The following is a 13,995-nucleotide window of genomic DNA, read 5'->3' as shown; positions in this document are numbered from 1 at the left end:
GTTAACCCCGCAAATGCAGCGTTTAGAAGTTTCCTTTCTGTTGGCCCTACGTCAAAAGCCTCAGCAATTCGGTATTGCTGGCTGGGTGGCCTAGGCCTTTTGTCGACGATGAACTTCTAAGCATACCAATCTCAATAGGAAATCACTGTTGCCCATAGGCTACCAGAGCCAGCCCAGAAGAGTAGGCCCACAGAAGTCGGAATTTGAAATTTTTCGCAATAACAGGAGCCGGACTCGGATTTTTTAGCCGGTTGATACTTTTGATGTGCAAATATTTACGATGTATATGGCGCTGTTGTATTTTGTGTTACCGTACTTCTAAATTTATGATTTTATTTTTCAAGCAATAATTTTTTATTTAAAAAATATGCTTTTTTTTCATGATAGGTGCCTAAGTGTCATGCGTAGGTTATAAAAAATCTGGTTTGTGTTTAGAGTCAATATTTGAATCAGGAGTGGGTTTGGAGGTTCCATGACAAAACCTTATTATCACATTATCCATCCATTATTTCGTCTTTCCCTTTCTTCGCGTTTTCATCCCACATTGCTCCTAGTCCTACCACTGCTCTTTCCGTTCTTTGCAGAAACCTACTATTTCAAATCTTAGTAAGCTACGCTATCCATACCTAGTTATCCCCTAATATTGCAAGGTGTACACGACTTTTCCCTTCAATTTCTGCCAAACAGAATTGCTCCACATTCTTAAAAACTTTGCCCAACCAGATCTTGTTCTTTTTCACAGCTGCTTCGCACCCAATGCTGTCGATTACCTGACCAGCCAGATAATACAAGTCTGTTACTGTTTCAATGTCATTGCAGAAACCTCCATTATCACCTCGCACAAAATCTCTTTTTCATTACATTTTTCACAAACGAAATATTGCCAATTTTGTTGTAGTACAAATAGTGGTACCTGAAGGGACCTTCGAAAAAGTGTCACTGTAACCGAATTCCATCTGCAGTTTAAAAACGGAAGTTTGCAACAGATGCCACTGTAGCGAGATGTTATCTTAGCCAAATGTTTCTGCACAAGCGTAGCTCAGTTGCTGTGAATCACTTTGCAATATGTATCACTTTGGTTGTAGCCTTCTGGTTGACACTTTACAAATTGGTTGTGATACAATTCTGTGTTGGCCTCGTCGGGCCTAGTTCAGTCTTGTAAGAGCAGTCTTTCAAAATCTCATTGCTTGTCAGATCGCCTTGACTTGGCTGCCAGGTTCAGAACAAGTGTAAGCAACGACGATTTTATTGGTCGGCCATGGGTGCCAAGCAAAACTTATATAACCAAACCATTGAACTAAAAATAAAGAAATAAAATAAACCAACTATCGTACAGAAAAACGACTTGACGTCAGAGTCATCTAATGCGGCGCAGAGAAATGACGACAAAACAAGACATAGAAATTCGACAACGCAAAAATTAGCGCAATTTGAAGTTGATATAATTTAAACATGGTATGTCGCGAGGTTGCGATTCAAGAGATACTACGGTACCGGTAATTGAAGCAGAAACTTCGTGTGCTTTTGCTTTGACACCTAGAACGTGATCCTTATTTTGAAAGCGCACTGCGCAAACCTTTAATGGTTTGCGCAGTACACAAACCTCATATCCAAAAAACGATGTTGAAATAAAAACCAAGTCTATATGCAAACTAAACATGGTACTTGATCTTGGATGGGTTGTTATTTCACCAACAAACTCGCAAAACAAAAAAGATACTTATAGTATGTCAAGTACAAATATTTGTAATTAAAGATACCATAATTGGCAAAAACATAGGAGACATTCGTTGGAACGACAATGAGACAGCCAACCTTTAATAGAAGGAACACATTGAAATGCAACCACTGATGAATTCCATCAGCAAAGAAACTGTAGCTATTATAAACTGATAAACAAATGATAAAAAAAATATTTGGAGAATGTCTGATTGAGAAAAGCAAAGTTGACAGGACCAATAGATTGTTTGTGAAAGTAGAACTGAAGGAAGTTTTGTGCGTGCTAACGTTGGGTGATGTTTTACAATATAGATGATGAAGCTTAAACGACCGATGGATGTTAAGTCGTTACACTGTTAAGTACGAGCATACTTTGAAAGTGAGTTACACACTACAAAAGAAGCAAGAAGCTCATAAGAAGTTCGCAGTGTGTTATCACGCCTCACCAGCCATTTTTTACAACGATTACTCGTTTTTGAACCTGCTTGTTGATGCGGCTTGGCTATTTACTTCCGGTTTAGACCAGTATCGTAACGCTTGTTCATGTTCAGATAGCAATATTGAAATAAATCACCTTTAGGATCACTCACACTTCTTGCAGGCAGTGACATTTTGTTTTTCCGATGCGAGAACTATGTGAAAAATTAGGCTCATTGATTGTGCTGTTTAGTACAAGGTGGATTGCATTGTTGATTCCTTGCAGCCGAGAGCGACTTGAAAGTCGACAAAAACAATTAGACGGATTACAAAGATTGAAGCTGTGCTATTTCGTTACAATTTCGTTTCAATAAAAAGAAAATAAGTTTTACTTGTAGGTGGATTCCAGAGCTGCAAGTAGTCATATAACAATTGGTGTGGTAGAAAGAATAGGCGTTGTGTAAACGTTTTTCGCTTTTCGCATTGTAACAATGCTGTGTGTACGTGGCAAAGCGTATAAAAACTGATTTATTTCTGATAGAATTTGATTTGATTGTTGATAAAAATAAACATCCAGCAATTATGCGACAGACACTTGATTGAGAACACATTTACGTTGGTTTGTAGCCTTGACACGTTAGATAAAAAAAAAAACCGCTGGACTTGCAAATCAGGAAAGACAACGGAATGGCATACGCATTCAATAATAAATACGGAACTGTATGTTAAAATAATGCTAGCGACCGGATATAACATTTCCAGCAAAGTGCGTTGCAAGTATACGAGCGGAGCCGCTAGATCGACAGACTTTAAAAAGAGGCTTTGGAACCAGCAAAGAAGAATCTGGTTCATTCAAGATGTAAACTGGGAGATGAACGACGGTAATTCGGCGTTGTCGGGTGGTCGAAGATGGTCAAACCGAGACGGTCGAAGAAAGCCAAGATTGCTTTCACCAAGCCCAATCATGATAAACGTTCCACTGATCGGACAAGAGTTAAAACTTTCCAGAATTCCCTTCCCCATAAACTAATACTGAAAATTTCCATATTTATTTTTTAAACAATACAACAGTAAACAGAAACGGTCACAACCGTTTGAAACGGCCAACAAACCAGAAAATCATCGTTCGGAAGTAAAACAATGGCGTGTGTCTGGCTGGAAGATGGTATTTCATCAACATAGACTCGATTCTGCGATAAAATATCACTTTAAAACAATGCGCACGCTCTTGCGCTAAGAAACGTTTTGTAGCCGCTGGACCTTCCCGCCATCTTTCGCAACCTTTCATTGTATGGTCACGTGACGTCCATCGATCTCCACTCGCTGCTCTTCGATGTAATGATTGCTGCTATTGGTGCTGGTCGGTGGCCAAAACAGCACCAGCAACACAGCGATAATGATTGTTCTTCAATTCGTTGGTTCGGTCACAAAAGCTCGTACTGCCTTAAATGCATGCGCTGTATGATGTCCCGGCAGTCGTTGAACACGCGACGTATGTTTTCCGTGTCGACAGCGCAGGTGAAGTGGGGGTAGCAGTAGTGTCGACCGTCACCAGTCGCACTTATTCGCTGAAACAGAAAAACGAAATTATTCGAAATCACTTGCTGGAAAACCGATTGGCAAGCCCGCCAGTGAGCGCAATGGCACAGTGGCTGTGATCGCAATGGCACAGTGATCAGAGAGTTTGCCTTCCGCGCAAAAGATCCTGGTTCGATTCTTGTGGCGATCAACATCCCTTCTGTTTTCCCAACCGCTGATTTGGCACTCGCTTTCAGCGAAAGTAAACGCGACGAGAAATACAATATGTTGGCGGGCTCGTCAACGAATCGGCTGCAAAATGCTTAATCCCAATACAAAGGCCGCTGCATCGTCAAAGCTTATTGAAATTTGCATTGTGATTTATCAAACGCAAGTAAAATGTATGTGAAACTTGAACATCGGCAATAACACGGTGAAAACATCTACTCACTAAAAACTCATCTCTTATGAAGTACTTTGCTTTTGTGACTCTTGGATCTTCTTGGTCGACTGGATTAGCTGTGAAATCATGCGATTGTGAAAAACGGCGATTTTGGAAGTGCGTGAAATGCAAAAACGATTTTACAGTGAGACTATTTCAAAGCGGATAAGATAATACAGTGAAGAAATCCCCAACATCATCGCTTCGATTCTCGCACAAACTACCGTACACATAAAGTTATTACATACAAAAAATTCTATTGCCACATGTAAAAAAAATGCAACAAAGACCCACTATCGAGTGGTCCTACGTATGTGGCGAACTCCGGGAAGTAAACTTCTAGCTTCGATCTTCCAGCAAGGACTTTCTCAGTTAAAAGATCTTGCTTATTAAGGAAAAGAATTATTGATATTGTGCGTAGCCACCTGTAGAAGAATGAAATAAATAACAACAAATAAACACGCACAGGTTTCCATAGCTCATAAATAGATAACACATGAATAGATACATACAGCATAAGAATTTATCACATTTTTGCATCACTTGAATTCGAGGTTTGTTGGGTTTTCAAAAGCAATTTCGAAATCGTTCAGCTGGTAAATGGAAATCACCGACTGCGCATTGATGACATTACAAAACAATGTAGATGTTCTATTGTTCAACACTCGGCTTGAGGGTGAACAGCGGAAAAAAGATGCCAAAACTGCAGTGCGGCTCATGCAGAGCAAACTTCACCGTTGTGCACTCCCATACGAGTCAATTGCTTTCAAGTTGGCCAAAAACTCTCCGTGAGCGAAAGGATCTACCGCGAAGATCATCTTTGATCCGAAGCAGATTTCGTAAACGCCAGATCGAAATTAAAAATGCATCATGATGCCTGATCATGTGCCCATCACATGCGCGCATTGCCAGCTCAGACAACTTCAGCGCAGCCGTGGCAGAGCAGCGGAATACCCATTTACAGTCACACCAAGGTAAATGGTAACTGACATCAGGTGGATTGGAAGCTGTTGAGTTTGGCCCAAATAAAACCCGAACATCCTAAGTCGTTTCAAACGTAAACATGAAAAGCAACACTGAATTAGAACAAGTTGATCTGGCAACACAACTTCGATATCATTAATGGAAAGAATCGTTGTATATCAGTATTATGTTATACGTATTACGTATGGTATACAGCATATCATTGGTATCTTACCTGTTGTTCCATATGTTTCGGAATAGTTCTAGCGCCTCTTTGAGCCGATTTTGACCCAGGTCTTCTCTAAGCATCATGTCGTAACTGCTGCTTGCAACAACGAAGATGATGGCGGTGACGTCTAAACAGGATCATTTCATAGCGGTGACTTGATTGGGTGACGTTTGAACACGTGACAATGGCTCGGGCGGTTAATCACTCACACAAGTTTGGCGCATTACCAGCGCGCATTGGCAAGCCTATGTTCACATTCATTGCACAGTATGTAAAGGTGAATACGTCTTATAATATGGAAAATGCGAAATGACTTAACATAACCCTAACCCTGTGTTGTAATTTGTCCCCCGACAGCACATTCTGTCTGCAGGGGTTGAATCAATGTAAAAATGAGGGGTTTTGTTGTCTGGGCAGAGATTATTATATCATGTCTGTACACTAGGGTGTTTCATTTTTTCACCATTTTTGAAATTCAAAATGCCTGGGGTCCCATCTGGTGGTATTTGAGGAAAAAAGTTTACACTCCAAATTTTTTTCAATTATGACGTCATATTGAGGTGGTCCACAAGGTTTGAAATTTTTGGGCCTCAAAATCTCGAAATTTGGCCGTATCTCCGGAACCGCTCATCATAGATCGACAAAATTAGTATCAAAATGCGCAGAAGGGTCGGTTTCCTATACCTGATGTGGAGAATATTAAGGTCTATGTGCTTCAGAAAAAAAGTTATTCCAAAAAACCTGATTTTCGGTCTATTTTCTCCTGATGAACAGAGATCAGGTGATCAAGATGAAAGTTTTTTTGTTTTTTTCTACTTTTGGAAGCTGTTATTGCGTAATAATAGGTGGTGTTAAGGTTTCAGTACTGGGCTTGTCTAGTCTTGCTATCTGGTTAAGCAAAGCCCCGTCATGCATTGCTCCGGGACTCTTCTTGGCGCCGTCCACAAAAGAAATGACATGGGAAAGATATATTTCGTTTATGTGGAACATGCATTAAAGGGTATGAATATCATGACCAACTTCATCATTAAAATAATTGACCAGTCGAGTATTGACTCCGGACTTTTTTTCCTGCGTTGAGAGCAGTCTTATCAGCCATGACTGAATATACTTGGGATAGGTGAACTCTGCAAGCCTCCTGGATCATGGTGCCAAAAATCAGTTCTGCAGTGACCGACACACTTTTGGGAAAAGATTTAACAGCAAGCACACTTTCGTGCTTCATGCCATTATCATCAACCAGTTGGCCCAAGAAAACGTATCGATCTATTTTATCGACAACGCGCCCGTCATAACATAACAGACTGCATGGCAGAAGCTGAGTTGAGAAGGTTCTCACTTTCCATCAGAGATTTTTCTCTCGTTTTTTGTCGTTGGCGATATACTGTCGAAGGTGATGCAGCATTGCAGCCACTTGATCTTTTCCAAGAACCGACCTCATAAGATCTGACTGCCGGCGTACCGAAGTCATCCTACGATCAGCAAGTACACAACTTCTATCATTTACTGAAAAAGAATGTACTTTCTTGTACACTTTTCCCCAACAGCTGGTTTCAGAGGCTTGTATTCTTTATCATCTTCCCAATTCATATCACCATCAGAGTCGCTTTCGCTACTGTGTAGACATCTAACTACTTCATTTATTTTTCTCTGTTTCATACATAGTAGTGCCGATGCTTTGGCAGATTGTATGCCAGAAGTGCTAGGTTTCTCTGTTTGCTAAGCACTGGAAGACCAGCTTTGTTCCATATGCCAACTACATCATTCAGCAGTTCATCTTTTAAATGGGGTATTTTCTTCAAAAACTTAGGATTAGCTTCGGCTACTTTCTTCCTCAAGTAAAAATAGTGACTGACTATATCTGAATTAAGGGGAAGCACATTTCTCTCCAATTCCTTGAAGTTTTGCATCGACTTACTAATACTTGACCTTAATGCCATAATGACACTTAATCTAAAGCAGGTGAGCACTGAGCAGCATACCTCTTCCTCAACGGTTACATTAAGTAAAAATAGTAATACCTTCAAATTATCATTAATTTTCATCTCTTGCAAAACGAACAAGGACTATTATTACGCAATAGCAGCTTCTAAGATGGAAAAATACAGAAAAAATTCTTATCTTGATCACCTGATCTCTGTTCATCAGGAGAAAATAGACCAAAAATCAGATTTTTTAAAGAACTTTTTTTCTGAAGCAGATAGACCTTAATATTCTCTACATCAGGTATAGGAAACCGACCCTTCTGCGCATTTTGATACTAATTTTGTCGATCTATGATGAGCGGTTCCGGAGATACGGCCAAATTTCGAGATTTTGAGGCCTAAAAATTTCAAACCTCGTGGACCACCTCAATATGACGTCATAATTGAAAAAAAATTGGGATGTAAACTTTTTACCCCAAATACCACCAGATGGGACCCCAGGCATTTTGAATTTCAAAAATGGTGAAAAAATGAAACACCCTACTGTACACTCTCCGAGTCTCTGTTTACCTCTTGGCAATCTTGCGCAACAACAACACCAGAACATTGTTCACGTGCAGCAGTCACGTGTGCCCCAGCTCAGCAAGCAGTGAGACACTTTGTTGGAGTTTTGTTTCGTCAAAGAAGGGCATGGAGTGAACGAATACTATGTAGTACTGAGCCAATCAAGTCACAAGATGTTTGTCAAATGCAATACGAAGATAAATACCAGCAACCGGTCAATATGCCATCACAATGATACCATTAGCATTGTCACATGGCAGACAACAAAGCACACTCACCACTGACACAGAAACGTGCAGGTATTGTTGTGCAACAGTGCAAGATGGATCACGCTATATTAAGTGTTGCACTGCGTTCATCATATCTGTGATATCCCATGATAAAGCAAAATTGCATTTGAGCAAGTGTACTTCAAACGAAGCCATAACTCTGTAGGGTAACCGGGGTAAAATGGAACACAAACGACTACTTCTGTTGCTGGAATAAATAACCTTACGGCTGGCATTAATGTTGTTTTGAGTGGCACAAGCTTATAACAATCTAAGAGTGGCACAAGTCTATAACAATTTCAAAGCTACCACTTCGGTAAGTTCAACTTTTTCAAAAAATGAGAAAGTGTCCCATTTATCACGGGTATGGGAAAAGTGGAATACTTAAGGAAATCCTTTTGTCCTGTTTTTCTATTCACTGGGTATAGTGAAAAAAGGTTTAACAATAACAGTTTGTTGAAAGAACAGAATTTTTGCCAAATTAACACAACAAAAAACAGTGAGTGATGCGCACTAGTAAAGTTAATAGGTTTGCATTGTTTAAAAAGATACCGAATCATTTGTTGTTGGAATGACCATTGTCACCACTTGATGCAGTGAAATTTGAATGATTTATTGCCACTACTTTTTTGGAAAAAGGTGGGAGCACCGCTACTTTTTTTAGGAGCGGCTTCTCAAATCATTGGATAATCTGAAAACTTACTGCATCAATTAACAAAATCTATCAAAATACAGGCATAAAAACACAACACACTGAAGTATTCAATACTCCTGGAACACATATTGATAGTTTTGTCTCTTCAAAACTGGAAAAATGGTTCGAAATGTGATTTCAATGTTCACTTAGTCATTGCGCTGTAACCTTAAGTTAAAGATAAAATTCTGCATTAAAACAAAAGTAGGCTACACATCATGAGCAACAATTAAACCACAATTGAGTACTTTTTATTAAGTCCCATTTCACCCAGAGGTATCCCATTTTACCCGGTTTACCCTACTATTTGTTCCACTTGTTAGAAAACGAGCGTCCAAAAGCTTACAAAAGGCTTGATTCAGAGTAAACAATTACCGTTGAAGCATTGAATCCATTTTCTTCTTTCCTCTCGTTGGCCCCCGACGTCGAACATGCTGAGACACAAGGAAGTTGCATTAGTACCTTGCGCCACGAACATGGAATACGGAAAGCATTAGGGCGGTGGTCTTTAAAATTATTTGCTTGTCTAGACCTAGAGAATGAATCGACTATTTGATCGGCTGCGGATAAGATGACAACAATTTGGTTTCAAGCAAAAGGCACCAAATTTCAACAGCGGTGGTCAAGCCAAGATAAATAGTGAGATCGGGTTTTGTATAAAATTACTCCCCAGGCAGAAAATCAGTTGTTTTTGACATTGATTCAACGTCTGCAGACCACATGATTTTCTGTCTGGGTCTGTTGTGTTGTTCACGAATACGCAACTGTATTTTCATTTCACAAAACATTTTCTATGCTCTCGTGGGAATCTTAATCTAATTTATTACAAATTGCATTTCGTCATCTAACCTAAAGATCGTGTTGAAATTAAAGGCAATACCGACTGCAGAGAAGGAAAATAACTCACTGAAATTGAACTCTGTCCACCTGAAACTTCGTTTCGAAAATCCCCCTGGTTAATACTCTGCATCTCAGGAGGTCCTGCGAGTTATATGATTATGAAAGTTAAATGGGGGAAAAGTGACTTCCTTTTAAGCCACCCTGAGTTATTTAGTAGTAGTCCAGTTTTAATCTAAATATTCAATTGTTACATTATCTTTTCTATTACCGTACTAGAAAAAACATCAGCTAGTAGTCCACAAGATGAGGTTTCATTTAGGCCAAAGGGGGCACACATACTGACGACTTATAGCACGTCGTTTTTTTGCAAATGAAGAGTCGCTTTTAAAAAGTATTTCACAACCGCGTAAGTTTTTTTGTTAAGTCATGCACTTTAACCGGGTTTCTGTACTGATGAGTAAGACGTAGCCCATTAGCATGACGTAACGCAAAGCCATACAAATAAGGATCGAAACCATGCTGAACTGTTAGCGCAATTTAGACAGGTTTTTGAAACTAAATGAACTGATTGATTTCGATTTCATGATCGATCGAAATGGTAAATTCCTTCTGTCGATGGTTTCGAAAATGTTCCAAACCGAAATAGGTATTAGAAGTGAAACTTGTTAAGAAAATATAACTTGGATAAAGAGGCTATTTTTTCAAACACAAACAGGCATAGCTCAGCAATAATGCGACATTTAACATTACAACACAAAAATAAAATAAAGCGAACGTTTTCGACTATACAATACATCTAGTCCTTTTTAAGCTTTTAGAAGAAAAAAAAAAATATATACATTGCATCAGAAAACACTAGAGAAACACAGTATAACATCAAAACTATTATTGTTTAATGTAAACATTGAGAGACAGCTTATCCTGCTCACATACAAAATGACCAGTAACCACACAACGCAACGGATCAAGTAAAGAATTAAGTTCAGAGAAGTATCTAGGCAGATTGCGCATGATGGACCAATAATTGCACAAAACAAAAGCAACGATGAGTGACAATTCAATCAAAGACAGATAAGAGATAGGAGGCTCCGCTAGCAAACAATTGCTTGTTAAGCCCTGGGTTCGACGATTTAATAATTAGTGCCTCGTGAATCTTTGTGTCGAACTCGGACAAACAATTACGAATAATCTCGAAAGACTCCAATGAGAGTTTATTATTTGAACAAGATTGGCAGTTTCAAATGTGATCTTGGTGTAAGAGCACTACTTTTTACTAGAATTAGCCAAGATGCTCCCCCACTCTCGTGGCCAAACGTCGTGTGGTCATACCAATGTATGTAGAACTCCATCATGCGAGCAAGTGAACTTATACACGACATAACAATTCAATGTTCAACGTTTAGATTAAACAATATGTTATATTATACTGTGTTTCTCTAGTATTTTCTGATGCAATGTATAATTTTTTTTATTTAAAAGCTTAAAAAGGACACTATGTATATTATTGTATAGTCGTAAACGTCCGTTTTATTTTATTTTTGTGTCAATGTTAAACGTCGTATTGTTGCAGAATGCAGAGCTATACCCCTTTATGGTTGTAAAGAAAAAGCTATAATAGACGACTTCAAAGCGCTTAATTGTGCAAATTTAATTCCTAAGAAGCCAATCGTAATTCAAAACGGGAAACGTCGTCGTTCCGCATCATTTAACACTTCTGAGAGTGCTTGCAGCAACTGCTGCTCAAATTTGAAAAACGACTTGATTTGAGACGTACAAGTTTTTTTTTTGCGTCAATTCTATTCAGAACGACGTTCAAACAATAACGACTAAACAATGCAGCTCGCCGTCTGGGTAGGTGGGCGTGTTCAATGTGAACGCTATATATAGATGATGTTTGCACAAGTTTATATTTTCTATAGGTAAAATGCTAAGCTGAGAAAAGGTGAACCCTCCCTGTTGGTAAATCTGCTCTGTCACGTGAAATCGACGCTTTTGGACGTTTGAAAGTAAATGTTTAATTGCTGCATTGGAATAGGAACTTTTCTATTTTGGACGTGGCTTAGAAATTCTGATAAATAGCGCTGCTTTGTAGCGTTTCAAGCAACGTTAATTCTAGCCAAAAACGTTGAAATAGAAATCCGCTAAAATTGTATCACATTAATCTCTCGAAGAAATTGAATTCAACATGTTTTTTGCAAAACAAGTTGGCAAAATCCATTACAGAAAGAAAAAAAGAAAATATCCTATTCAGACTAGTAGCCTACTCGTGCAAAATTGTTACCAGAGACGTGGCTATGAAAAGATGCACATCACACAAAGCAAATCAAACGCGTCAAACCTGATTCGAAGGAGCATAATCTTCTCTTCTAATGGTTGATACTTGGTCTAAAAAACTGGAAAAAAAATACAAAAATTCAGTTCACCAGTGGGCAGATGCCATGAAAGTTAGAATGCGGGCCATACTTGGCAGATTCAATCCAAAATGAACGAACAAAGTATTTAACAATTTTAAACTGCAGCATCCGAACCGGCAAATCAACTCTTTTTACATTGATTCCACGTTCAATCAATGAAAATGGACTGATTTAGCTGGCTGGGGTTGAAGGGAAAGGCGGGCTCATTTTTCCGGGAAAGCTAAATGAATGAAAGCAAAAAATACAAAAGCCTGCAAAAATTCGTTTATATCTCTCATATTATTAAGAAAATCCACCACATAAAAAGTTGCCTATGAGAACTAGTTGGATATTTGTAATTTTTGCGCGTTCTAAGTTTCTTTGCAAAAGACATGGATTTTTTAAAATTTAAACAGCAGTTTCATCTGTGCTGACATAAATGCCGTTGGTATCGATTAGAAACATAAAAACAAGCACCGGCGAATGGATATAGAGAGAAATAACGGCGCCAGATACCTTGTCTGTCGTTGCTACTGTAATGCCGAAATAGGCCTCAATGCAGAAGTACAGCTTTTTTCGCTTGCAAATTAATCGCCAAAATATATGGAATATAAAAATTGCCTTGTTTTAGTTGTCTGAGCTGGTAGTAGGTCGCTATGGGCGAGACTTACTATTTGGCGCAGTCAATTAATTGATATTCGTTGCTTCTGTCGTAGCACTTCTGGACACCTGGATCGCTCCATAACGATTCAATGGTGTCGAAGAATTTCTGGAAATAAATACGCATTTTAAATAAATACAACGTTTCGGCTGTGAAAGTAACACAGATATTTCTGATTGCAATAAGCTACGGATTAATGCGCATCATTTTCCTCAACACCAAAGGTCGGTGTTTATATTTATTGTCACTTGTAGAAACGCAACGGCTTATTGGCCTGGTTAGGTTGAAGGATTTATCTGATAATTTCTTAGGCGTTTGCCATAAAGTTGAGGTCAAATTTAACCCTAATCGACCCCGACAGCAAAATCCGTCATTTTTACATTACAACGTCTGCAGACGTTGAATCAATGTAAAAATAACGGACTTTGCTGTTTGGGAAATTACGGATCTGTCGTGTAGCAAACACGCCAACAACCCAGTCAGCAAGTCACTTCTTTTTTACATTGATTCAACGTCTGCAGACGCACCAGGGATTGCTTACATTTATAGCACTAAAGATGAAGGCGGGATAGCTTCCGAAACGTTTGCTGAACATGAGTTTAGTATCTACATTTTGAGCTCTTTATTTTTTGTGTAAAGTGCATATATTTCATTACTTTGTTCATGGTCATTCTTTGTGAAACCATTAAGAATTTTTGTAATTTGTCAGTTGTCACCATGACATACAAACTTTCATGAAATTTTATGCAATTGTAAAGCTTAAACTTCTCAGCAAAATAACACGAATTTGAGAAGTCGAAAACCCAACAGATGTAGCATTTCTTTAAATTTTATGCTTGTGTATTCACTGTTCACAAATATTTTCCATTTTCAAAGGGCTATGAAAACAATATTGGCCCAATCTTTCTCAAATTAGTATTATTTCACTCAGAAACAAAAAATATACAATTGCGTAAAATTTCATGAAAATCTTTGACTGTGGGTGACATGGCCTGGATGATTTCACAAAGAATGGCTCTTAACTTACTACAAACACACCTATTTACTTACTTCATTAAAGTTTTCGTCGTCTTTAAATTGTTTTGAAACTGTGAGAATATATTCCACCTTGCTTTCATTGTCGTTACCATTCACCGACATCGGAGGTTGAAATGTTTTCATGGCTTGCGTGATCGCCTGCAACAAATCAATGGAGTTTTAGAGTTAGGAAAGCTTGAAAAATGAACAGCAACTGACCGATTGTCGTGCGTTCAACTTGCGCCGGATCACGTCCACAGACGTTGACGGAATCAGCTATTTAACAACATAGTGTGTAAAGACTTTTATAGGATAAGTTATACATCGCTGTATCAACAACGAAG

General features: G+C 38.7%; 1 protein-coding gene across 1 annotated transcript in view; it reads right to left on the bottom strand.

Annotated features, from left to right (window-relative positions):
- Nucleotides 1-1,230: 1,230 nt before the first annotated feature.
- Nucleotides 1,231-13,995, bottom strand: part of LOC145786952 (guanine nucleotide-binding protein G(s) subunit alpha-like) — a 29,826-nt gene continuing 17,061 nt past the window's right edge. The window contains exons 5-13 of the mRNA XM_082598705.1: nucleotides 13,685-13,810; nucleotides 12,645-12,742; nucleotides 11,919-11,973; nucleotides 9,648-9,721; nucleotides 9,116-9,174; nucleotides 5,295-5,415; nucleotides 4,391-4,521; nucleotides 4,106-4,173; nucleotides 1,231-3,704 (exon numbers count right to left, since the gene is read on the bottom strand). Coding sequence (XP_082454831.1) covers nucleotides 3,561-3,704; nucleotides 4,106-4,173; nucleotides 4,391-4,521; nucleotides 5,295-5,415; nucleotides 9,116-9,174; nucleotides 9,648-9,721; nucleotides 11,919-11,973; nucleotides 12,645-12,742; nucleotides 13,685-13,810 — 876 coding nt within the window. The 3' untranslated portion in view covers nucleotides 1,231-3,560. The remainder of the gene's footprint in view (nucleotides 3,705-4,105; nucleotides 4,174-4,390; nucleotides 4,522-5,294; nucleotides 5,416-9,115; nucleotides 9,175-9,647; nucleotides 9,722-11,918; nucleotides 11,974-12,644; nucleotides 12,743-13,684; nucleotides 13,811-13,995) is intronic.

Source organism: Aplidium turbinatum, chromosome 2 (genome assembly GCF_918807975.1).
Source record: "Aplidium turbinatum chromosome 2, kaAplTurb1.1, whole genome shotgun sequence".
In the NCBI taxonomy this organism is placed as follows: domain Eukaryota; kingdom Metazoa; phylum Chordata; class Ascidiacea; order Aplousobranchia; family Polyclinidae; genus Aplidium; species Aplidium turbinatum.
This window is presented reverse-complemented; position numbering and strand designations above follow the sequence as displayed.